We start from the raw sequence: 25,144 nt of genomic DNA, 5'->3' as shown, positions 1-25,144 counted from the left end.
ATTGCTTTCCCTCAACAAAAATAGCTTTTTGTAATGAATTTTGTATCAAATACTGGGCTGTCTTTGTAACGCATGCAGTTATAATGAAATGCTCATGAAGTCACTGCTGTGATTTGCCCACTAGAAGCCCGGGTGGAATTTGAACCTGAGCCCCCAGGAGAGCAGAGGAGTCTGAGCTCTGCACAGCTTGTCTTGAGCATTGTTTGCAGCAATGCGCTGGCAGAGTTTGTCAAAGCCCAAGGACCCTGAGTGGGTTTACTTCGTATTTGAACTATTCTGCCCCAGCAGGACTGTGGCCCGGTGGGTTTGAAGGTCACGCCGGTGGTGTGGCTGGAGCGCAGCACAGCTGCAATGCGCCAGAGTCCCTGCGAAAACAGCCGGGATGAGACCCCGTCCCCGGCTCCCGATGGCCGTGCGGGGCGTCCCTGCCCCGGCACCGCTGACAGTGCCGGGGCAGCCGTTCCTGCGCTGCGGGCGGCTGTGCTGTGCCACCGCCGTGTCCCCCCGTGGCATCCTCTCGCCACCATCCTGTCTCTTGGGCTGGTTTGGGGAAGGGGGGCAGAGTGGGCACCTTTGTGCTGCTCCAGCCGGCAGCTGCTTTTTTGGCCAGGAAAGGGAGCAGCTGCCGGGCGGTCCCAGCCCCCTGTCCCGGCCATGGCTGCAGCACAAGGGCAAGTGAACGTGGGTTTCCAGGCGTCTCTGCAAACCTTCCCACCCGGGGGGTCCACACAAGGGCTGACATGGGGGTCTAACACAAAACAGAACACACTGCATGACCAACAAGCACACTTGCGGAAAAGCGGAGCTGGTAACTCCATCCCACGCTCCCAGCCATGCCGGACTCTGTGGTTTCTGTGCTGAGCCCCACAATCTCCTTCTAACCTCTCCTGGAGAGGTAACGAGGGAAAGCAGACTTGTATTCATTAGACTTACATTTGCTAGCCAGGGATCTGCATCTCTCCTGGGAAAAGTTGTGGGGTCTGCAACTCAAAAAAGGCTGAAAATCCAGTTTGTTTCCTGTGCTGAGAAACGTGGGCATGGCGGCCTGGGATAATGATGCGTTTCAGCATTAATTCTCAAGTTTCTGGCTCTTGTGGTTTTGTGTCAGATCCTGCATGCTCATTGAGCACAGTGTTTTGTGGTGTAATGATGAGATACCCACCAGTGAGCTTCACTATAAGGGGTTGTTAAATAAAACGAACTCCTTGGGTTGACTGTGTAAACAGTCTCAGCATATCTGTATGCCTGGGCATAGAAACGTGGTTTGAAACCAGTCAGAAAATGTTCCCAAAGAAAAAAAAAACCTCATATACACGTGGGAATATGACTAAGCATCTACTTACTGTCCAAATATACTGTGGCATCTCCATGGGACTGGGTTTTGTAGGAGCTGAGTTACTTTGAAGTGCTGGTTTATAATAATTTAGAAATTCCAAACATGAAAATAAATGTGCTCTAACCTTACATCTACTCAAATAAATCCGAAGGATTAGCCATAGAAAGGAAACTGGGAATTTACACTTAATTTATATATTAAAAATGAGGCAGGAGTTCTTGAAGCAGACTTAATTTCTGCTTTTTGCAGGACACGTTGTGTTTGGGGTTGCTAACGTGCCCTGTTCCCGCACAGCTGCACCGTGCTGCTGGATCACCATCGTCCCTTTTGCTTCGGGGGGTTGTTTCCCGCACAGCGCAGTCGGTGTCCCCCACGCTGCCATCCCCGGGCTCTGCCCACAGGGGACCGGCAGGACCTGGGCTGCCCAGGAGAGCGGCTCGGGCCACAGCCTGGGCTTTGCTGGGCGTCGGACTCAGACCCCGGCACTGCATACCTGCTCTGTACCTGGGATTAGTGAGTCCTGACCAACTGTTGGGTGTGTTTTCTTGGGAATTCACGTGAAAACACAAGGTTCTGTTTGCAGCCAGGGCAGATGCGGGCAGCTGGGAGCAGCGAGCAGGAGCCGTGTGAACCTCGTCCCGGCGGGGCCGGCAGGCTGGGCTTGGGGCTGCCGGCGCCCGGGGGCTTCCCCTGCACCCCGGTGCTGTGCCGAGCAGCGGGAGCGGCTGGGGTGGGCGGTGGGAACGGGCCCCGGGGCTCCCCCTGCTTTGCATCTCAAGCTCAAACAGATCCCACATTGCAGAGGGAAATTCAAAGTGGCAGCAGTTTCTGTGCCTGGAAAGCAGCGGTTGTGCTGCTTCAGGTGAGAGAACAGAAAGCGGCGCTGGCGGCTGGTGCTGGCCCAGGGAGGCGAGTGCCGTGTCCTGGCAGGGGCTCAGAGCTGCCCCGCGGGTTTCTGGAGAGCCATAACCACAGCTGGCTGCACAGACCTTGTTATTCTGGGCAGCTAGAAATTCAGATCAGTTTGGATCCCTTGAGCTCATCAAATCTGTGATTGAATAATGGTTTAGGTGGAAAACAGGAAAAGGATCATTTTGGCCAAGTCCAGTGTTGCACGTGAAGGCACATCCTGGCCAGGAGGACACGGGCGCTCATACACACAGGTGCTGGTCCTGTCTCGGCAGCAGCCCCTGAATTCAGGGGTTTTCAACCACCTTTATTTGTGTATCCCCAGATGTTTTCCAGGGTGGGCATTTGACTCCCACACCTGAACACAAACCTGCTCCCCAAAAGCCCCCATGGGTGCCAGCTCAGGCGCAGGGGTCTTGGTGGGTGGAAATGAAGGGACTTGCCATCTCTTTTCTGATTTTTCGGAGTCTATTTTGTGGTATTTGAGAGAGAAGATTGGTGGGGCTGAGGGCACCTGGAGAGGTCAATTAAGCCCCTAGAGATGTGAATGGATGCCTGGGGACACCGTACAAACACCTCGCTATGCCTTGAAAATCCCAGTGGGCGTCTCTTTAAACCCAAAGGCAGCCGCACCGTTGGGTTACTCTGGTCTGATGACCTCTTCCAGCAGGTTGCTGCAAACATAATAGGTCTGAGCCCCTGGCTGTGGTAATTTAATGCAAACACAGGGAAGCGTGGACCAGCAGCGGTTGGAAACAATCAATTAGAACCACCTGAGCGCGGCCACACGCTGCCCACGGCAGCACCTCCTGGCGCAGGCTCCTGCGCGGCACGTGTGGGGGGTCTGTGACCACCCCTCAACACCGAGGGGTGATGGACGGGGTCCCACGGGCTGCAGTGCTGCTGTGTCACTATCCCCAGCACACGTACCCAGGGGCACAGCGTGGTGATGAGCTGACCCCTGCATCTGCAGGAGGAGTCCGCTTTGCTTTGCCTTTTATTTTGTTTTGTTTGGTTGGTAAAGAAATGGTTGCAAGTTCTTGTTTTCTTTTCAAGCTGGGCTCTCACACCTTGCAGCGAGTGGAGGAGCTGGCAGGCTGTCCATGGCAATCTCCCACTTGGAGAGAGCGGTAGAACGTAGTGATGTTTCTGAGCGGAGGGAGCAGCGCTGGTTTCCAACATCTGGAGAGCAGCTCTGCTGGCAGCCGCTGTGGGGAGCGCGGCCAGCGGGGCCGTGGGACGGCTCGCTCCCGAGGGCGCCGTGTCAAACAGCCCCGCTCAGCCCTGTGAGATGTAGCGCGCTGCTGGGCAGTGCTGATGTCAAAGCCCGTGATGATTTCACCTTGTTATCTGCTGCACGTCAGCAGGGCTCGTCCAGCGTGGGGAGCATCCAGCGGCTCCTCACACAGAGCTGTGCTGGGGGCTGGGAGCGGGACGTCCCCAGGGACAGGAGGACATGGGGGCTGTGGTGTCGTGCAGCGGTGACAGCCTGTGGGCTGAGCAGAGCTGATGTGCTGCTGCCAGCCCCCGTGCCTTCCGCTCCCATTCAGGGTGCGTGGGCATTGGGAGGAAGGGACGCAGGGATGAGCACAGCCTGGCAGGTGCGGGCTGGGGCAAGAGGTGCATCAGCTTGAGGTGTTCTTGGGTTGGGGCTTAACTTGGATATTCAGGGTTTTTCCATCCTGAGGTCATTCTGCTGTGCCCTCCTCCAAGGGCAGCACGCCAGTCGGGTCCCCGGGTTTGCTGCTGCATAGATGAACACGGGCCGCAGGAGCCGCGGGGCTGGCAGGAGCTCGGGGTCGTGGTGGGGCTGGTGGAGCCCGGGGCACAAACCCCGAGTCTCAGACCTCGGCGAAGCCGCAGGCTCGTGTTTGGATGTGGGCACCAAACCCGTGCGGGCGGCCGAGCCCGCGGTGCAGACGGGCCGAGGCTGGTGTGGGCAGCAGGCGGGACCAGCTGCGGGAACAAGGCTGCCCATTTTTGGGGCCCAAACCACTGCGGGGTCGTTGCTCTGACAAGATTGCAGCTTATGCATTGCAAGTGATACTGGAATACAAATCTTGCAATTCTAGCCCAGGAGCAAAATTGCCTGGAAGTCTGGATTTTTGAAACGTGTACCTCTGTTATTTGAAGGAAATTTGGAATTTGTATTCCCATTTCTGTCTCATCTCTCTTTAAAGTATTATGCTGCTTTGCACTGCTCCCTTCTGGAGCAAAACCCCTTTGGCTACTAGATTTTTATCCCATCATCTGCTGACCGCTGCCAACATTCGCCAGGTTGTGAGCTGCTACAGGCCAAAAGCCATCTCTGGTGGATCACCTAATTAAAACGGGCCATTGGAAACCTGGCATGTTCTAGCAAAAGGCTGTGTGTAGAGAGATCTTTTTAGGAAGAGCTGGGAAAAGCTTACAATATAATGATAACACTGAATGAAGAAAGGGAGATGTGAAAGATGAGGGGTTTTTAATGGAATGTAAAATAGCGGTTTCCATGACTCATGGGTCCGTGTCATCCTCCGGTGTGTCTTGTAGATCCAGATGTTCACAGCAGGCGGTACTAGGGCACCGGGACCCGCGTGCCATCACGGGCGGTCCTTTGGGAACTGGCTCACACGGAGTGGGCTCAGGTCGGGCTTTGGGCAGTCGGTGTGGTGGGTCATTAAGTGGGGAGGAAATTGCATCCAAATCTTTGCTTGAGGAGACAGACATCTGCATCTGAAGCGCAACTGATACAGATGGTTTCTTCTCCACACTTTTTCCTTTGGTTTGAGTCATGTGTGTCCCAGGGTGAGCCAGGGCTGGGATGGGTGGATGTCCCCACATGTCCCTCCTGGGGTTCCCCACCAGGAGAGCACCCCGGGCTGCGGTGATCGCACCCTGGGGCTCCCTCACCGCAGAAACGCTATTTGGCTACTGTCAAGTAAGCTGCTGAAGAAGGGTTCAAGCTTTGGGGAGGAGCTGGGATTGCAATGTTATGTCCCTGGGATCACCAGTGTAACTTTTTGCGGTACCACAGCAGGCTGCAAAGTGTGGTGGATCTCTCCAAACAGCTTTGGAAAGATCAGTTTCTACAAATCTTGCAGACAGACTAAAATATAAAATGACAGAGAAAAAGAAAGCCTTCCATACTCTGACCAAATAGGAGAGGTACTTGGTTGCTGAATCCAGTAAGATCACTGATTTTTAACAAATTTTGAAATTATTCTTTTGATCCTAATTTCCTAGTTGGAGGGAGGACCTCCAAAGATGGAGCTGTAGAGATGCAGTACTGGCAGGTCAACAAGCACAGTGCTTTGAGAGATACCCAGAGAGTGTCGTTTGCTTCGTACAGGGGAATAACTGCGTCTGCCTTAGACCACATCTTTACGCCTTGGTCACTTCTGCATTTGGAGTGCTCGGTTAATGAGCAAAAAGGCTTTTTTTAACCTTTCCATGTCGCGGCGCTGCAGCAGGCTGGGTGCTGGCAGGAGGCATTGCTGGTTTGTGTCTGGATGGCGGTGCTGAGGCTGGTGAGCGGTGGTACCCGGGGGCGCCCGGCGTGGGGCAGCGCTGCCGTCCAGAGCCAGGTTTTACTGAGGATGTGTGCAAGGACAGGAGAGTTCTGCTCATTATCTGAGTTTAATTGATTTGGTAGAACTAATGAGGAAAATGCAGGAAAACATTTACTATAAACTATTGCTAAATGAAGCAGATTTGAACCGACACATGCAAAAGACCAGTTATGTTAGGTAAAAAGTTGTTACTTTAATGGATGCTTTTTTCAGCCCAGATCGCACAGATATGCTGTCAGAGCACTTTGAGTATGTGAAGTGCTAAGTGTTAGTAATAGCAATAATAAAAAAGTACAACCTCTGAAGATCGAGCAGCCCGACTCCCGGTTCACCCTGGACTCATCCCTGAGGGAAGGAGTTTGAATAGTTTGAGGTTGGTTACTGAAGCCAAAGCTCAACATAAATGAGAAACACAGCTTGAGCGGTGGAAAGAGCAGCTAAGAAAGTACAGCCTGAATAAATCAGGCGTCTGACTCTGAAGACTTTAGAGGGGGACAAGTTAATTGTGCTTTCAGAGGAGCACGAGCGTCCTTGCGACAAGGCTCGGCTGCTCCCCTGCTCGCTGTTCTGGGCAGGGGTGGAGGAGCCGTGTTTCTAGTGCGGGTGAATTTAAAGGACGGACAAACTCTCGCTGCCTAAATACATGCTGTTTTGACTGTGACAGCCCCTTTGGAGCCTGTTGTTCGTTAATCCCTCTGCCTGCCCATTCCTGGGGGATTTGATCGTATAATCTGAAGTATTGTATTTAATGCAGGATGAAGGCTAACATAATCAGCTTGACCAGTCTTCCTGGCAGCATGAAGGATGTGCAATTTCAGTTAAAAGACTGCTACTTTTTCCTGTTTCTCTGCTCTGAGCAGTTCCCCGTGCAGCTGCACGTGTTGTTTCAGCTCCCGACGTGTGCACGGCGAGCAGGGGACCTGTGCGGGGCTGCCCGGCCGGGGAAGGGGTTTTGGGGGAGGTCGGCGCAGAGCAGGTCCTCTCAACATTGCCCTTGGCTTTCTTTACCAGTAGTTCAGCCTTGGGGATAGCACGATGGGGCTGGGGCTTGCGGAGCGATGGACAGGCATGGGTCACCCGGTTCCTGCAGGAGAAGGTGCTGGAGGAGATGGAGATGGAGGGGGTGCTGGAGGAGGTGGAGGTGGAGGGGTGCTGGAGGAGATGGAGGTGGAGGGGTGCTGGAGGAGATGGAGGTGGAGGGGTGCTGGAGGAGATGGAGGGGTGCTGGAGGAGATGGAGGGGTGCTGGAGGAGATGGAGGTGGAGGGGGTGCTGGAGGAGATGGAGGGGTGCTGGAGGAGGTGGAGGTGGAGGGGGTGCTGGAGGAGGTGGAGGGGTGCTGGAGGAGATGGAGGGGTGCTGGAGGAGATGGAGGTGGAGGGGGTGCTGGAGGAGATGGAGGTGGAGGGGTGCTGGAGGAGATGGAGGGGGTGCTGGAGGAGGTGGAGATGGAGGGGTGCTGGAGGAGATGGAGGTGGAGGGGTGCTGGAGGAGATGGAGGTGGAGGGGTGCTGGAGGAGATGGAGGGGGTGCTGGAGGAGGTGGAGATGGAGGGGTGCTGGAGGAGATGGAGGTGGAGGGGTGCTGGAGGAGATGGAGGTGGAGGGGGTGCTGGAGGAGGTGGAGGGGTGCTGGAGGAGATGGAGGTGGAGGGGTGCTGGAGGAGATGGAGATGGAGGGGGTGCTGGAGGAGATGGAGGTAGAGGGGTGCTGGAGGAGATGGAGGTGGAGGGGGTGCTGGAGGAGGTGGAGATGGAGGGGGTGCTGGAGGAGGTGGAGGTGGAGGGGTGCTGGAGGAGGTGGAGGTAGAGGGGTGCTGGAGGAGATGGAGGTGGAGGGGTGCTGGAGGAGATGGAGGTGGAGGGGGTGCTGGAGGAGGTGGAGGGGTGCTGGAGGAGATGGAGGTGGAGGGGTGCTGGAGGAGATGGAGATGGAGGGGGTGCTGGAGGAGATGGAGGTAGAGGGGTGCTGGAGGAGATGGAGGTGGAGGGGTGCTGGAGGAGATGGAGATGGAGGGGGTGCTGGAGGAGGTGGAGGGGTGCTGGAGGAGATGGAGGTGGAGGGGTGCTGGAGGAGATGGAGATGGAGGGGGTGCTGGAGGAGGTGGAGGGGTGCTGGAGGAGATGGAGGTGGAGGGGTGCTGGAGGAGATGGAGATGGAGGGGGTGCTGGAGGAGATGGAGATGGAGGGGGTGCTGGAGGAGATGGAGGTGGAGGGGTGCTGGAGGAGATGGAGGTGGAGGGGTGCTGGAGGAGATGGAGATGGAGGGGTGCTGGAGGAGATGGAGATGGAGGGGTGCTGGAGGAGATGGAGGTGGAGGGGTGCTGGAGGAGATGGAGATGGAGGGGGTGCTGGAGGAGATGGAGGTGGAGGGGTGCTGGAGGAGATGGAGGTGGAGGGGTGCTGGAGGAGATGGAGATGGAGGGGGTGCTGGAGGAGATGGAGGGGTGCTGGAGGAGGTGGAGGGGTGCTGGAGGAGGTGGAGGGGTGCTGGAGGAGATGGGAGGGGGTGCTGGAGGAGATGGGAGGGGGTGCTGGAGGAGATGGAGGGGTGCTGGAGGAGGTGGAGGGGGTGCTGGAGGAGGTGGAGGGGTGCTGGAGGAGATGGAGGGGTGCTGGAGGAGATGGGAGGGGGTGCTGGAGGAGATGGGAGGGGGTGCTGGAGGAGGTGGAGGGGGTGCTGGAGGAGATGGGAGGGGGTGCTGGAGGAGATGGGAGGGGGTGCTGGAGGAGGTGGAGATGGAGGGGTGCTGGAGGAGATGGAGATGGAGGGGGTGCTGGAGGAGATGGAGGGGGTGCTGGAGGAGATGGGAGGGGGTGCTGGAGGAGGTGGAGGGGGTGCTGGAGGAGGTGGAGGGGTGATCGCACCATCTAACCGCTGGCTGGAGCTGAGGCTGGAGCCTCCGGGACTCCTCGGAGCTCCTGCATCCTCCCCAGCGCCCCGAGGAAGGCTCCCGTTGTGACACCCCCACCCTTTCCTCCTGCACCTGAGGTGACACGGCACAAGACGGATGGCCGCAGGAAGCCCCTGTTTGTTCAAGCCGTTGTCGGGCTTTGGCCTCGCTGTCACAGACCGACTGGCTTTGCCTGCAGCCTGGCTGTTCCCCGATCCTGTCCCGGTCTCTCAGCTGCGTCTTTCCCCACGATGGGCTCCTGCAGGCAGCAGCCCAGCTGTACGTGAGCTCTGCCGGGGCTGCCGCCGCTGAGCAGCAGCCAGAGCCTGGGCTTTGCCCTCCGAGATGAGCCGTGGTGCTGAAGCGTCGTCCGGCATCTCAGCGCACCTCCCCTCGATGGTCTGGGGTCTGTGGCAGAGGTGGACGTGGCTGCTGCCGCTCGGGCGCAGCAGTTTGGTCTCACCCAGGCTCAGCCCCGCACTGGCTGGAGATCTGTGTCTTTGCAGACTTGCTGAAAACAGTTTCTTGTGTGTTTTCAGGGGGCCGGTGGGCTCAACCTGTACAGGTGAGCACCTTGACCGTTGCCGAAACTCAGAAATCGGTGAAGGACGAGTGGTGCGGGCGCCCAGGGCTGCCCGGCATCTCGTGCCTCTGATTGTGCCAGCTCCCGAGCGGTTTGGTGCAGCACAGACCGGCCCGGCCCCGCTGTCGCGCTGGTGGCTCACAGAGCACTGCGGGCCCGGGCCGGCACTGTGCCAATGTGCCGAGCACAGCAAAACCACTGCTTTCTTGCTCAAGAAACTTGCGGTCTAAGTAAACAGCGAAAGCAGGCTGTAAATCTCATTGTAAGCCTGTTTTAAAGGATGTCTGCTGTGCTGGGGGGGAGCTGATTAGTTAGTGTGGATGGTTCTCGAGAAAAATTCAGCGAGATTCATTTTATCAGAGGTTCTCAGCTCGAGTGCCTCGACTGGCCGAGGGCACACTGATTTGCCTCCCATTGCCTAAAAAATGTGATGGGAAGTTAGAAGAGCTCTGTGCTAATTCCTGCCCTTGCGGCAGCACTACAATTAGAGACCACTTACATCTCGAGTGCCTGAACAGTAGAGTCCTCTTCTGAGGATGGCGTTTTCCTGCGGGCATCCCAAAAAGCCCGTTTTTGACAGCTCTGGTGGCGACGCTGCAGCAGATAAACGCGTGATTGTGTGTGCAGACAGCGCGGGGGCTGTGCCGGGGGGTCACAGAGCAGGGCTGCTGCTGGCTGTGTGCCGCAGCCGGCCGGCGTGCCGCCGCCTCGCCCTCTCCCCGTTTTCCTACAGCGTCTATGCAATACTTCCACGTCGGTTTTTAGTCTCTCCAGTTCAACTTTGAGTCCATGTCCTGCTAGTCTCTTCGGACAGTATCCGAATTATTTTGAATATTCTCTCTGCAATCAGAGATTTCCCTGAGTCATACCTAAATGTTAATAAAAGCCTAATGGTTTATGTTAAGGAAGGCGAGAGATAAAACCAGAGCCATTTTATCACAGACTTTAATGGCCTGAAAATGTCAGTTGTGTGGGAGCAACTGCCAAATTTTGAGCCTACGAAGACGATGGCTAAGTCCCACAAATCAACAAGTTTGGAGCGGATGATCGGATGCTGGCTGTGTCATTTTCCCAGGACTCCAGGCATGCTGGGAGCCGGCGCTTTAATCCCCGCGATGCGGCGCGGGGAAGGGGCCGGGCTCCCCGCGCGCTGCGGCCGCGCGGCACAGGGGCCCTGCCGAAGGGAGAAGCTGCAGGGCTTTGTTCCGAGCTGCAGCCTGCTTTTGATGCAGGAATAAACTCCGTCGTTGCTTCAGGACTATTTTTAAGGTCACAAACACAGGATGCAGAAATCAGCGCGTTGCGTGGTTTTCCTCACCACTCCTCTTCCTCCCTCTGTTTCCAGCAGACTTCCTTCCCGAGGGGACATCCTGCGCTGGGGCGCAGCGCCCGGGGCCATGTGCCCGTCATGGAAAGTCTGGGAAATTGCTTTTTCTGCTCCTTTTAGGCCTGGGATAAAGAACCGAACTCTCACCATGAAAACAGCTGGACTCTTGAGCTCTAATGTGGCTGGAAACCTTTTATCTCTGTCCCACTTCGTTTTCGCAATGACACTCGGGGGTTAATCTGGCTAACCCTCCCCTTAGATGTGGCTCCTTGGTTTGAATTAATTCCATCACTTGTGAAATTTTGCAGAAATACGGAGTTCGCCCTCGCTGCGAGTGCGGGGGGTGACAGGCGCCGCTGGGCGGTGGCAGCGGGGGGTTGTCTCCAGCTCGCGCCAAGGTGGCTCTTCGGTGGCATCGAAGTGGCAGAGTCAAACCTTTTGGGTGCAGAAGGATCTGAATCTAGACCCACCCGATATTTCCATGAGTTACTGAGTGTGTATTCAGTGTGCGTAGCAGAAAAGCAGTGGCAAATGCCCACAGGGTTGTTTTAAGATGCAGATGATGGCAAGAGATTGGTTTTGGAAGAAAACTTACGTTGTATGCTCTCCCCACTTCAGAGTAAGGCAGTTTGGTTGAGGATGGAGCAGGACTGAACCCGTTCCGCGCGGAGGCGTTTGAGCAGCCTCGCGGTGCGGCGCCCGCGCCGCCGTGCTTGCCCGGTGCTGCGGAGCGACGTGGCTTGGCCGTATCCTGTTTACCGTAACGTGGCCGAGTTCAGCGTCCCCTCGGTGCCGCGGGTCACAGACAGCAGCTCCATGTGTCACCCTCCCCCGGGACCCCCGAGAGGGAAACACCATCTGTCTGCTCCCGCGCGTCCGTCGGAAGAGCCGATGTCACTTAAAGAAAGGTGTTTCAGAGGAAGGATGTATGTGGCCAGAATCAGCGTTGGCCTGTCTCAGAATAGTTACGTCCTGTTTACTGTGGAAAACACTTTGTGCTGGTATGAGGCCTGAAACGTGTGATTTATATACAGGCACAGCAGATAAGGAACTTCCCGTGATTTTGGCCACCTGTGAGAAGAAAGGGCTGAGTCCCTCGGGCTGGGGCGGAGAAGCCGCTGTCAGACACATTCCGGCCCTGGCTGCCCAGGGCACCACTGCCCAGACGAGGGGCTGAGCATCCCTCCGTGCCTCAGTGTCTCAGCAGGAAGGAGCCTTGTGAGCTTGAGGTGGTTAATGCTGGTAAAGAGTGATGAAGAGGGGCTAGAGATAATAATCCCCCAGACAAATAAATAAACCCAAGTGCATTTCTAAAAGTCTGTCCGTGAATGGAAGGGACCGTTAAATCAGAAACATGAATGGCTTGCCATATACTCTGTATGGTATAAAAAAATTGTGTTGCTTGGTTATAGGGGGAAACATACACACTTAAGAATTTTGGCTGTGATTTTATTTTTGAGTACAATGAAACGCTGTAAAACTGCAAAATGCATTTAGCAAAGTCACTTGCATCCACAGCACTTGATCATTTCATCTCGGTCCCATGTGAACCGAGCCGCAGCTCTGAGCGTGTTGGCTGCTGCGTGGCACTGGCTTGAGCCGAGGGAGGTTCTCACATCTGTCTGTCCGCATGTCCAACGGTCTGGTGTCTGCTGGGCGCAGGGGAGCGGGGTCGGGGTGGGTTTGTGGAGAGGACCCGCTCTGCCGTCCGGGGCAGCACGTGTGTGCTGCCCAGCAGCGGGGAACAAGCCCTGGCCGCGCAGGGGTCACCAGCTCTGCCGTGGTCTGGGGGCTTCTGTCCCCCCACTGTCCCTTGCTCCCGGAGACACAGCCCGGTTGCTTTGCACATGTGTTGGGTTTTAGCAAGTTTCTTCCCCATTTTTTTCCAGGGACCTGTTGCTGTAGTGTGACGCCAACCCAAGACATGTGGTCACGGCTGGGAGGGGGGACAGGCCCAGGGCAGGGGGTGCACCCAAGCAGGGTCTGGGCTCATAGGGCGTCCTGCCTGGGTCTCACACACTTGCTGCAAAACCTGAAGATTTGCCTAATCTCCTCAGTGGTCTGAAGAGAGAGAAGAGCAGAAGATTTAGTCTGGTTCTATTAATGAAATGATAACGATAATAAGGGAATTAAACTAGAGGCCCTGGTGCACTCAGCCCGGGGAGGAAGGAATGTACTGAACAGGCTGGTTGTCAGCTTCTGCTGCCTGCTGCAAGCATGTGGTCCACTTTCTTAACAGATACAGCCTCAAATCCCTGCATTTGTTCTGCTTAAATTAGCACTCCTGACGATTATTTTGGAAGGGATATCCACATTATGACTGAGTTCAGCAAGGTGTAAAATGTGCTTAGTTCTGGGGGTGTGGGTTACAATCCACCAGTGGTCTCTTGTCCGGGGTTTTGTGTAAGGACTTCCCGCAGCCGGGGCCTGAATTTGGTGTGCTGCCAGCAGCCTGCGAACACCCCAGTGCCGGCATGGCAGCCCCGCACCGGGCAGGGTGACAGCGCCGTTGTGGCTTCTCTCAGGATGAGCCTGGAGTGATGCTGGAGATGATGTGGTAATGGCCCTTGAAACGTGCCCGTCATCTGCGGCCGCACTTCATAAAAGCTGCTGCAGGAGCGACTTGTTGGCAGCGAGACTGTTGTGATATTCAGACGTCGTTGAATCCGTCCGCCTCGTCTGAGCAGAAATTACAAGAAGAGTCTCGGAGGATTCAGCGTGAGAGTGGTCATAAATCTCGGGTGTGTCTCGGCCGGGTAGGAGGAACATGAGGCATCAGTCCCATTTTCAGTGCTGCTGTCACGGAGCAACTGTGCTAATTAATTTAGCACAGGATAGTAAAGTCTGTTGTCTTGCTTTAGGCCAAATGAGCCAAACGCCTGCTCACAGGCAAGGCTCATACGTGAGGAGTCCTTAGCAATCATCCTCTGCCTTCTCCCCTCGGCACCCGGTAGCAAATCGACATGGGAGCTCAGCAGCAGCCTCGTGTCCCTGGTCACCAGCCCTGGCGCGGGCGGCATGTCTGGTGGGGACAGCGCTGGCCGGAGCTGCAGCGCCGGCTGGCCTGCTGGCTCGAGTTTAGCTTCTCGGCAGCAAAGGCAGTTCCTGCTCCCCTGGAGCTTTGAGGAACAGCTCGAAAGCAGAAGCCGGAAGCAAATAATGAACATCTTGTGGTCTTGGGCACAGGGCACAGCTGTGCTTGCTCCCTGGGGCATGGCGAGTGGCTGAGGACTGAGCCTGGACGGGGTCGGGGGCTCCAGCATTTCTGGGCAGAGTTTTGCAGCCGCTGCTCTTTCCTCCATGTCCCACAGCGCAGTGCCTCCTGCTGCTCAGCGCTGTCCCATCCCATCCCAGTGTAAATTTTGCTGTTGACTGCAGTGGCAGCAAGACCACAGCCAGGATTTACAGTCCTGAGAGTCTCCAGCAAGCTCTTTTTCCTCATCCCTTGGCTCTGTTCTCACTTCTTCACTTGCAGGGAAAAAATATTTTGAGTTCTTTTATTGGAGAAACTTTTTGCTTCGCCTTTTGTTTGAGAGGGAAGGAGCCAGAGGTGTCTGCTGGGCTTGCACCCCGGCTGAGCGTGGCTCTGCGCTGATCCTGAGCAGTGATCCTGAGCAGTGATCTCAAGCGCTGGTCCCAGGCGCTGATCCCCAGTGGGGCCCCGCAGCAGGGAACCCCCGGCAGCGCCGGCGCGGCACGCGGGACCAGCCCCGTGGCAGAGCAGCCGCCGCTGCAGGGGCAGCTGCTGGGGAGGGCTGGGCTGGGGCTGGGAGTTCCGCCGGGCACAGCACCCGCGGGCGAGGGGCTTCCGGCGCCGTGCTGGGGAAGAGCCCGCTGAGTGCTGCGGTCGGACAGGGGCACAAAGAGCCCGTTGTCCCCATTACACAGTCACACCAGCCTTTTGTGTTGAGGCGAGGGTGCTGCTGCAGCGAATGGGCCTTTGGCTGGAGGAGCCCCGGGTGCCCCACACCTGATGGGTCCGGCAGCGGGCCCGGCGCTGCCTGCCCCTGCCGTGGCGCGGGCATGGGCAGAGCTCCTCTGACAGCTCATCTCCAGCGCAGCCGGCTCTGGGTCTGGCTCTGAGGGTGATGTGGCAGTCAGAAAAGGCCGTTACCGCTCTTTGCTCCCATATTAACCAGTGACATCCTCCTGTTCTGTGACTCGGCAGTGAGGAGCTGTCCCTGGGCACAGCCGGGCTCAGCGGTTTGTCCGCACCGAGCGGTGCCGGGGGGACCCGCTGGTGTTGGCTGCAGCCCCTCACACTCGTGTCTCGTGTCTCTCCGCAGCTGCAGCCGGAGCAGCTGGACTGTGGAGCCGCGCATCTCCAGCACCCGCTGGCCATCGTCAACCCCCTCGCCGCCACCCCCGTCTTCACCTACAGCGGCCTGACGGCGGTGGCTGTGGCCAGCGTCAACAACTACACGGTGGCGTTCCTGGGCACGGCCAGCGGAGCCCTGCTGAAGGCAAGTGGGGCCCCGGTGCGGGCAGGGTTGGGAGGTGGCGGGGATTCCCCTTCCTGCACCGCTGGGTTGCACAGGGGACAATGTCTGTTGTCAAGTTTGTCTGAGCACCTGCTCTCGTTTGGCAATGAAGAAGTAATTGGATGCTGCCGTAATCTGTACAGTGATATGTGCTGCCTAGTGACTGGTGGCCGTTAATTACTGTTCAAGGCTGCCATGCGAGCAGGGTGTTCTTGATGAACCCTATGCTGGAAATGTTATTGTGCAGCATTTAATTATTAACAGCTCTTGTAATAAATTCTCCCTCTGAGCTGATGGTTTTGAAGGCTCCATGTAGACAGGGGAATCACCGAGAGATGCTTCAGCACAGCTGAGTCCAAAGCAGGTGTGAATCCACGCGTCTGATGGAGTTTCTGTTTTAAATCCTGTGCCAAAGGCAATGTAGGGCAATGCAATACCCCGGCTCCAGAGCCAAGATGCAAGGCCAAGGTTTCAGTAACTTTAGCGCTTGAAGTTTGCCAGAGAAAGTTTTGATCGCAGCCAGCCACAACAGTTGGGTGTGCTCTCAGCATCAAGAGTCCATAGAGGAGAGAAGCGCTGGAGCAGACACAGCTGATACCTGCTTTGTCTCAGCCTGGGGTGAGCACTGCATAATGTGGAATATTGGATCAAAATGCTTGGAGAGAAGAAAACTGATCTGATCTCTTCCCTTGCATCCAAGTGCTCCTGGCAGAAATGTGGGAACAATCACAAAGAAGCGCCTTGCTTTGATTTTTGCCCACAGGGGCAGGTAATTCACGGGAGTGGGAGGAAACCAGCCCCCCAGCCAGGTGCACGGGGCTGGAGCGGCACATGCCACACGCAGAGCAGCCCTGTTCACACAGCATTAACAGCTCTGCTTCCATTATCATCTCCGAGAAAGCAGCCTTATCTGCTGAGCCTCCATTAGGGAGAGGCTCCTGGCTACCCTTTGCTGGGATAATTTGCTCAGATAGCTCTAATCTAATTCTACAACACAGCTGCATAACCAGAAGCCCTTTTACCTTTGGGGCTCCTTGTTATTTGGCACGGGATACAAGATACTTTGCATGAGTTATCATTCAGATTTGCTGCCTGAGAAAAGGCAGCAAAGGGACAGAAATAGTGCTGGAGCAGCTTCTGCAGCAGCAATTACAGCTGCCAGGGGTGGGGATGGGCTGCAGACGGGCATTTCATGGGGGCTGTCACCAGCGCCATGTCCAGCAGCTGTTAGAGGAGAAGCAGCGCTTGGGACGCGGTAGCCAGGGCATGGGGTGCCAGGCTGCTGTGCCACAAAGGGGACAGGGACAGAGGGGTCTGTTAGGTGAGTCCCCGTGTGTCCGGGTCTGGCAGTCTGTAGACAAGGTGCTGTGATGGGCTGACCCAGGACTTCAGCCCGTCTGCCCTCATCAGTGCAGCCCGTGTCCTCCTGCACACCCGGCTCTGCCCCGGCGGCAACCGGTGTTCCCTGCACCACCACAGCTCTGCCCCGGCGGCAACCGGTGTTCCCTGCACCCCCACAGCTCTGCCCCGGCACAGCCTGGTGTTCCCTGCACCACCACAGACCGGTGTTCCCTGCACCACCACAGCTCTGCCCCGGCACAGCCTGGTGTTCCCTGCACCGCCACAGACCGGTGTTCCCTGCACCACCACAGCTCTGCCCCGGCACAGACCAGTGTTCCCTGCCCCGGCACAGCCCGGTGTTCCCTGCACCGCCTCAGCTCTGCCCCGGCACAGCCCGGTGTTCCCTGCACCGCCACGGCTCTGCCCCGGCACAGCCCGGTGTTCCCTGCACCGCCTCAGCTCTGCCCCGGCACAGACCAGTGTTCCCTGCACCGCCACGGCTCTGCCCCGGCACAGCCCGGTGTTCCCTGCACCGCCACAGCTCTGCCCCGGCACAGCCCGGTGTTCCCTGCACCGCCTCAGCTCTGCCCCGGCACAGCCCGGTGTTCCCTGCACCGCCACGGCTCTGCCCCGGCACAGCCCGGTGTTCCCTGCACCGCCACGGCTCTGCCCCGGCAGAGACTGTGGCAGACTATTGAGCTTCTGGCTAGCCAGCATTTAAAATGGGGATAATGGCAGTTCCCTTCTCTTTCTGCATGGTAGCTTGCAGTGCTTACATACAGTTCCTAGCAGAGGGAAGCCCACTGCTTTGAGCTCGTGCTATCTTACTAGGACATGTTGGTGCTGCTGTAGTGTAAGAATTAATTAATCCTATGTTAATTAATTAATCCAGACTTTAGAGAGCAGAGGCATGCTTGGTCCTTACAATTATTGCCTTCCCTGCTCGTAAAGAGGTAAGAATTTTCCTCGCTCCCTTTCTGTTTTAAGCTGAAAAGTGACTGTCATGCAGAATTGTGTAGCCCTATTGTTATTACCTCTCAGCAATGCCACATTTAATTTGCTGAGTTTTCAAGTCAAATGCCAAGACATTCTGGGATGTGAAAGGCAGGCTGATGCTTTGCAGCCTCTTCCGTCACCGCCAGCGCTTCAGCTGGTGATTCGTGAGGCAAGGTAGGATTCGGCTCTCTTCCGGCAGCTGCCGTGGGCTTCTGGAGTTAGCGGCGAGAAAAGCTTCTTTTGGCCAGAAATGACAACACTTATTTTTCAAGTACGCAGGGAGCAGGGGGTGCCATGTTGTACAGCCCTGTTGCTGATTTTGGCTGTTCTTCATGAAGCTTTGGGAATGCCGTGTTCTTTGTAACAAATGCACACAAGTATGTAATGAGGGCCAAGGGCTGGTGCCACTTACGGGAGGGTAAAGCCAGAGTAACGTGGCCGTGGCCCGCTGGAATCAGCCGTGCGGTGGGGAGAGCCGCAGACCGGCGCAGCTCCTGGCAGTGCCCAAACAGGGGCTTAAAGAGAGGGACCGAGGGCTGGTCCCCGCCGAGCCGCGCTCCCCGGGGCGCTCAGCGGCTTCCCTGCCGTACCGGACGCCTTTTCACTGCAGCTCCGTGTGCAGCTTCTGAAGTGTGGAGAGATTCACAGTGCTTGGAAATGTGGAACAGTTAGATACCACTTTGATTCTTGTTTGTAACTGAGGAAAAATAATCTTCTCCCCGTAGTGTTTGAAAAATGGTCTCAGTGAGTGGCTTCTTCTCGCTACAGATCAATCTGGACAGTACCATGAAGGTTATTAGCAGGAGATCCATCTCGGTGGCGTATGGAGAGCCTGTCCACCCCGTCATGCAGTTCGACCCTTCTGATCCCACCTACCTCTATCTGATGACCTCGTATCAGGTGAGAGCTTCAGGCTGCAGCAGAACAGTCCTTCGAGCATCATGCATTTGATTTGGCATCAGCACCAAGCTGGGAGTAGGAAGGGACAGGAAAATTTGCTTTGCCATGAATGGGCAGAGCCAAGAAGCTCAGGGCTTTGGGGGGGTGTTTGGGGGATACCTGTGCCTGTCCGTTCTCCTGTGTGGGGGTCACACTGAGCAGACCGCCTCGTCAGGCTTTGTTGTCTTTGTGGTGGCCAGCTAAAAGGGAGAGTGCAAGATATCAAAACGGATCCGCTTACAGGAGTGCGGAAATAAGCAGAGGTTGTTCCTGTATAGAAACCCCCAAATTGCAGTACTCAGTCTTTAAGGAGGCTTTTAGGAGATGGTACAGACAAAAGATCTGCCTGTCAGACATGATCCCGGGGGGAGGCAGAGGGCTGGGGGGAGCAGGGCTCCGTGGGACCCTGCGCTGGGCAGGTACCGACGGGCGGTCTCGTCTCCCGAGGTGAGCAGGGGAGGAAGGCGAGAGCTGAGCGCTCCAGCGCTGGTGGTTTGTCCTGAGTTACATCTTAATCTGTCAAAACAGATGCACAACCACAAATGTTACATGTTGCATTTGTATTTTCCAAGCCCTCGTTCCCTGCAGACTGGCCATTATCATTTCACAGAACCCCCTGGGACGCCTCTTCAGCCGACGTTTCAGCCGGTCTCAGCTCAGCACCCAGGCTGTGCCATGCACCTCGTTGGGCTCGATCAAACACCCAGCGCAGCACTGGGGACCCTCTCCCCTCTCCCCTCTCCGACGGGCACTCGCCTGGTGGGAGCTCAGGGCTCTCAGCACCTCGCGTTGTCAGTCCCCGCTGTGCCAAACAACTCCGTTTTTCTTCCCAAATGCTTAGAAATTAAGGGAGGAAAAAGCAGAAGCTGACACATGCTTTCCTTCCAACTGCTCCTGCCGAGCAAGTCCCCAGGGGTACTTTGATTTCTTTACAAATTAAGGTTTCCAGAGTGGTTTTGCTTTCTGGTCATTTTGTAAATAGCCAGATAGCGTTCAGCTCTGTCTAGAAAGGCGCTTTCTGCAGTGAGAACTTTTCACAGGGAGGAACAAGCTGTGAAACCATCTCCATCTGACACATCAGAGAGGTGCAGTGTCGCTCCCGTAGCCTGACTGGCACAGTCTGTTGCCACGGTGCTGGCTGAAAGGGAGCAGCTCAGCTCAGCACTGCCGTGCACGCCGTGGGTGACCGCACCGGTGGCAGCAAGCCCCATCCCTTGGGCGTCCATCCGTGCCCCGGCCAGGCGGTCCCGGGCTGGTTGGGCTGTGCGGGGCCGCGGGCAGGACACGGGCAGCTGCCTGTGCTGGTCCCTGCGGGCAGGTCGTACAGAGCACCCGCCTCTGGGGCCGGAGGAGGACGCGGTGCCGGGCTGCTCCTCATCGTCCCTCGTGTGGGCTTGGTGCAGGCTGAGGGGTGAAGGAGCCCCACAATCGGGTGTCTCGTCAGTAGCCTCGTGTGGCCGTGCCGGCGCATCCCGGTTGGGTTGGGTGTTCACGCGGTGGGTGGTGTGGGACACGTGGAAGCAGTTGTGCTGTTGTCGTGCAGATGACGCGGGTGAAGGTGGCTGCCTGCAACCAGTACTCGACGTGCACGGAGTGCCTGGCTGCTGCCGACGCTTACTGCGGGTGGTGCACGATGGAGACCAGGTAGGGCTGGTTGTGTCCTGGGGCGCTTTGGTGTGTCCTTTGGCCCTCAAGCCTGGGCAAGAATTTCTGATGCCTTTTATATTTCCACACAGTCACACTGCCTTTAGCCTTTGTCCGTTCCTTATGAAATACGTACTTTTAAAAACAATTGCGTCTGGTCTCAAATGGTTGGGATGCTCTTCAGACCCAGGATTTAATTGTGGCTGCATCGTTATGCTGCTGCCAGCGCAAAGGATATCTTGCAGGCACCCAGCCTTGGGGCCAAGAGAGCCAACACCCCGCTAAAGACCATCCTTTGCCGTTGCAATTATTATTTATGAGTAGGAGACAATCAACACTCAAAGAGGGATTTACAAGATCAGACTCTGTGTTTACAAATGGAAGAGGTCAGGCAGAATGTCACCTTCTTGTCCCCGGCGCTGGGCTCGGGCTGGCCTGCTCTCGCTCAGCCCGAGTCCTGGTGCTCCGCTGGTGCTGGCGCGAGTACGTGCTCTTATCCTGGCAACCAGACACTTCAAATATAGCAGCAAAGCTTTAGGCTTAGTTGCAGGGATGGAGAAAAAGATGTAGGCACAGGATTTTCTGAGGATCTTCCCTCACAAGGAAGTCAACACTTTTATCACCAGTTTTAAAAATAATCAACCCCAACTTGATCCCCTGTTCGTTGCAGGTGTTCTCTGCAGCACGAGTGCTCGAACTTCACCGGGGCCAACTTCTGGGCGAGTGTGAGCGAGGGGGTACAGCAGTGCCCGTCCATGACCATCCTGGAGCCCGAGATCAATATCGACAAAGAGAACCCGGTGCGTTGGGTGTGAATAGCAAATTAATCTGTGCCGAGTCCCATGGGGTCGTTAGCTGCCCTCGGGGCTGATCAATGTCCGTACTCGTCCAGCGCTGCAGCACAGCTCCCCGCGGCTCTGGTGTGGGCCTGGGGGTGCTGAGCGCTGCCGTGTGGCACCAAATCAGGCTGAGGGTCTCGGCAGCACCAGGAGGTGACGCCGGCACCCAGAGCTGCGGGACATCAGCCGCTGACCCTGCGGGTGAGCAGGGCTGCAGAGATCTGCAAGAGCGCAGGATACAGATCAGCTGCAGGCAGCTACATCAGATCATTTTCTGGTTTCGTATTGTTGCTATTTTTAACAATATTTTAATGATATTTTAAATGTTTTCAGCAAAACATTTTTTGTTTAAAGGCAGAGCCTCTCCCAATGGCAGCAATCCCTCTGTGCCAAAGTTCTCGACCAGCCCCAACATGGGGAAGTGGCTGGTGAGCCGGCGGCGGTTGGGCAGATCCCGGCCGGAGCTGGGGCAATGCCACGGGACCCTGGCTCCGCTCCGGCTCTGCCACGGGGGGCTGGGGTCCCCAGGGCGTCCCCCCCCTGGCAGGGACAGCCAGCCGAGCACGCGCTGTGTGTTTTTCTGAGTCACCCTCCTCAAAAGCATTCCTGTCTGCAAACTGCCATCCCTGCCCCTCGGGGCCGGTTGCAAGAAGGAGCCCAGCAGCCAGCCCTGTGTGCGGGGGGACGCTGGCTGCTGGCTGTTCCCCACCCTCCCCACAAGTCCCTCCAGCCCAACGCCTCCCCAGTCCAGCCCTGGTATGGACTGGTGCAAACTGGGAGGGTTAGGCACTCAGAAGCAGGAATTAATTTTATTCTGCTCTTCCTACTCCTCCTCCCTCCCCAGAGCTTTGGGAGGCTCCTGGCTGGAGGGTCCCTGCCCAGGGGCTGCGGGACAGGGACACAGGCAGACAGGGACACAGGCAGGGACAGAGATAGGGACAGGCAGGGCTCTGTGCGGGCAGGGGGCTCGTGGGCAGCCCAGGCAGCCGGGGGGGTTGAGCCTTCATGTCCTCCTTCCTCAGAGGGTCCCCACGGAAGCCCTGGGCTGGGATTTGGTGCCAGCCGGTGACACCGGCTGCGGCTGTTGGGGTCCTGGTGGCAGAGCTCTTACCGCTAAAACAAGGGCTTGTGTGCGGGCGGCTTTGAGGAGTCCAAAGTGCATAAAATGAAAGAGAACGGCTTTCTGGACTTACTTCGGAGTTGCTGGCCTATGAAAAGCTTGTAAAACACTGACAAATTCTAAGTATAATTTTCTGTCATAATAACCGATGTTTTTTTTCTGTCCAAATATAGGCCCTGATAATACAAATAAATGGAACTATCCCGAACCTGAATGGAACAAATATTTCATGTGACTATGGAAATAATATCCACACTATAGCCAGAGTTGCTGGAGATTATGTAAATCAATTTATTTATTGCAGTTTACTTCCACGTGAGAAATATCCAACGTTTCCAGACGATCAAGGTACGTAGAGGAAAACGAGCTCAGTTCATTCTAACCCCTTCTGTACACGTGATTTTTCATGGGCTTTTTTTCTTTTTCCAGTTATATGTGTAGAAAATGCATACAGCAGAAAAGAGACCCAAGCTGCTTCTGTTTTGTAGGGCATATGACTTCAAAGCGTGGGAGTTCCACCATCTTAACATGAATTGACAGTATTTCAAATCTATCAATTTTAGTTTTAAACATCAGATTTTAAAAGCCAGTTCATGTACTTATTTTGTTAAGATTTATCTGCTTAGAGCTTCTGGTTTAGATTTAATAAGTAGTAAAAAAAAATGTTTTAGCCCCAGGGAAATAATGTTGCTACTTACATTGATATTTTCAGTTGCTTCTGTTCAATTTCTCCCCCGACCATGCGCTACCTTTCAGGAGGGGCTCTGGAAGAAGAGCACACGCGTACCTAAGGCAGCTCAGGGACTCTTCATCCTGTTTGTGCAATTAAAAGCCAGACCGAGGGGTTCTAGTGCCCCCGTTTGCAGTGGGTGCCAGAGGGGGTGCCCACCCGGGGCCCCTGGAGCCACGTTTGGGGGTGACCAGCACCCGCAGAGCTGGCGCGAGCCCCCGGCCGAGCTGGCCAGGGCTGGCACCGGCCACTTGCCCATGGAGACGGCCCCGTGTCACAGCTCCTGCCCAGGAGTTCGGTGCTTCACTCCAGACTCCAGTGTTGTTAAATCTTCATCTTTCAGGCCTGGAGTGAATGCCCTATTGAAGATGGTTGACTTCAGTAGGAGAAGAATTAGCCAGTCCTTTTGAAAATCCCACTTTGCATGGGCAAGTTTATAAAGCTGCATTGTTTTTCTCTCTAGCTATCCAAAGAATGGGAGATCATTAACTGTTCTGTATTGTTGGTTACAGCAATGTCCAAATGAATTTCTGGAATCCAATGCACTGATTTATTGTACATATTCTGAAAGAGGCATTGTCTCTTGTCCCTGGTGCTTGTATGGCAAAACTGCAAAGAAAAAAAAAAATAAAATTCAGCAATTTTGGGGGGAGGGGAAGTTAATGTAGTATGTTGAGTAGCCAAAAAAGGGGTTTCCACTCTTCTCTGTGGGTTTGTTGTCATGGGGAAAGTGAACGGGGTTTTAAAACATGATAACTAACATGTTTTAATTACCACATTTTTTAAAAATATCATTTAGCACCAACTGTAAGCAAAGACAATAATTAACTCTGCTAATTAACACTTGCACAACACGCTGGAATTTTCTGCTGAAAGTCGCAATGTTCCTTTCTGGTGAGGGTGATGTAAAGCGTTGATTTAAGAGGGAAGAGCTGAAAGTCAGAGGGCAGAAGACGAATGGTCCAAGCTCTAAAATGCAGCTCGGAGGAAGCCCTTGAGAAAACAGATCAGATTTAGCCCTCGTTTTCCCAAGGGTCTGTCTTGTCTTCTAAGCGTGAGTGTGAGCGAGAGGCTCTTGCAACCCAATATTCTTTGGCTTGATTCTCCAGACCACGTGGTTGTCGAAGCTGCTCTCCGGGTCAACAGCAAAAACATTATCCGGGCCAATTTCACCATCTACGATTGCAAAAGGACAGGGAACATCTACCCGAAGAGAGCGTAAGTGGCCCCGGTGTGCCGAGGCGGTGGCGGCTGTGGTGGCACCAGCGGTGGGGCAGATGGCGCGGGGGACGCCGGGGGGTTGTGGGTGACACTGGGGGTGGGTCCCCCCGCGCGGGGCTCCTGGGCTGCAGCCCCCCGGCAGCGCGGGGGCCAGGGCAGCATTTGGCAGGGGCGCAGTGGCTGCTCTGCCAGGGATTTACACGAGCGGGTCCTCACCATCTCTGGAGCCATCTGGACATGTTGGGATTTTTTGAAACATGAATAATATTTTTATATCAAGCTTGTTGTGTTAACCCTTATGCAGCAGAGCCGGCACCCCCAGCGATCCCTGGGGGTCTGGGGGCAGTGATGGAGGGGCACAGGGGCGTCCCACGCAAACCCGGGGGGAGAGTCTTCATCAGGCACGAGTCTGCCTGGCTCCACAGGGAGACAGATGAGGAAAGAGTGTTTTGGTGGAAAAGAGCATTTTTCACATTTTTCAGTAAGCAGGGGAGGGCGGCTCCCTGTGGCCTGGGGCCAGGCGGTGGCACCGAAGGCAGTGACACCCTGGAGCTGCCCTCCGAGTGGCACTGGGGATGGTGGCTCTGCTGCATCCCCACCAGCTGCTAGGGGAGGAGGAGAGGGAAACCAGCCCCTGCCACGGCATTTTCTGGGCACTGCTGAAGACTGTGTAAAGATGGATTGCATGGCTGAGCTGTGGCTGCCCTGAGCAGCCTGAAATCTGCTTTTCTCACCACACCTTTGCCGTTTCAGATGCACCAGCTGCCTCTCGACCCGGTGGAAGTGTCACTGGTGTCCCTCCACCTACACCTGTGTCTCCAACCACTCGCAGTGTGCCGATGCGCTGCAGATGAAGGTAAGGCCCGTCAAACCGCTGCCCGGGGAGACCTCCCCATGTCGCTGTGCTGTAGCTGTTGATTTGCCTCTCCCAGGACGGAGGCAGATGGCCCGGGCTTGGCAGCGCTGTCCCGGTGGGTGGGGGACAGCTCTGGTGACAGTGCTGCTCGGCATCACCAACATGCTGCCTGGCCCTGGGGAGTCTCTGTGGTCGGAAATGCAGCGATACTCGTCTCATTGCCAAAGGCTGGGCAGATGGAGAGCTGGAGGGTCCCTCTGCCGTGCTGCTCTGCCCGTGCTGTTCTGCCCGTGCTGTGGTCACAGCGTCCCGGCAGTGCAGCTGAGCCCAGCTGGGACCATCCCGCCTCCATGTCCCCAGGCTGAGCCTCGCTCTGTT

At 56.0% G+C, this 25,144-nt stretch overlaps 1 protein-coding gene across 1 annotated transcript in view; it reads left to right on the top strand.

Moving 5' to 3' along the window:
• The window catches only part of PLXND1 (plexin D1), a 78,573-nt gene that overhangs the window by 5,342 nt on the left and 48,087 nt on the right, over window positions 1-25,144 (top strand). Inside the window, 7 exon segments of the mRNA XM_065642315.1 lie at window positions 14,886-15,062; window positions 18,186-18,317; window positions 19,900-20,000; window positions 20,671-20,800; window positions 22,133-22,307; window positions 23,799-23,907; window positions 24,664-24,766. Of these exon segments, the coding sequence (XP_065498387.1) occupies window positions 14,886-15,062; window positions 18,186-18,317; window positions 19,900-20,000; window positions 20,671-20,800; window positions 22,133-22,307; window positions 23,799-23,907; window positions 24,664-24,766 (927 nt within the window).

Source organism: Caloenas nicobarica, chromosome 11, assembly GCF_036013445.1.
Source record: "Caloenas nicobarica isolate bCalNic1 chromosome 11, bCalNic1.hap1, whole genome shotgun sequence".
In the NCBI taxonomy this organism is placed as follows: Eukaryota; Metazoa; Chordata; class Aves; order Columbiformes; family Columbidae; genus Caloenas; species Caloenas nicobarica.
Note: the sequence above shows the minus strand (reverse complement) of the source record. Positions and strands in the feature narration are given on the sequence as shown.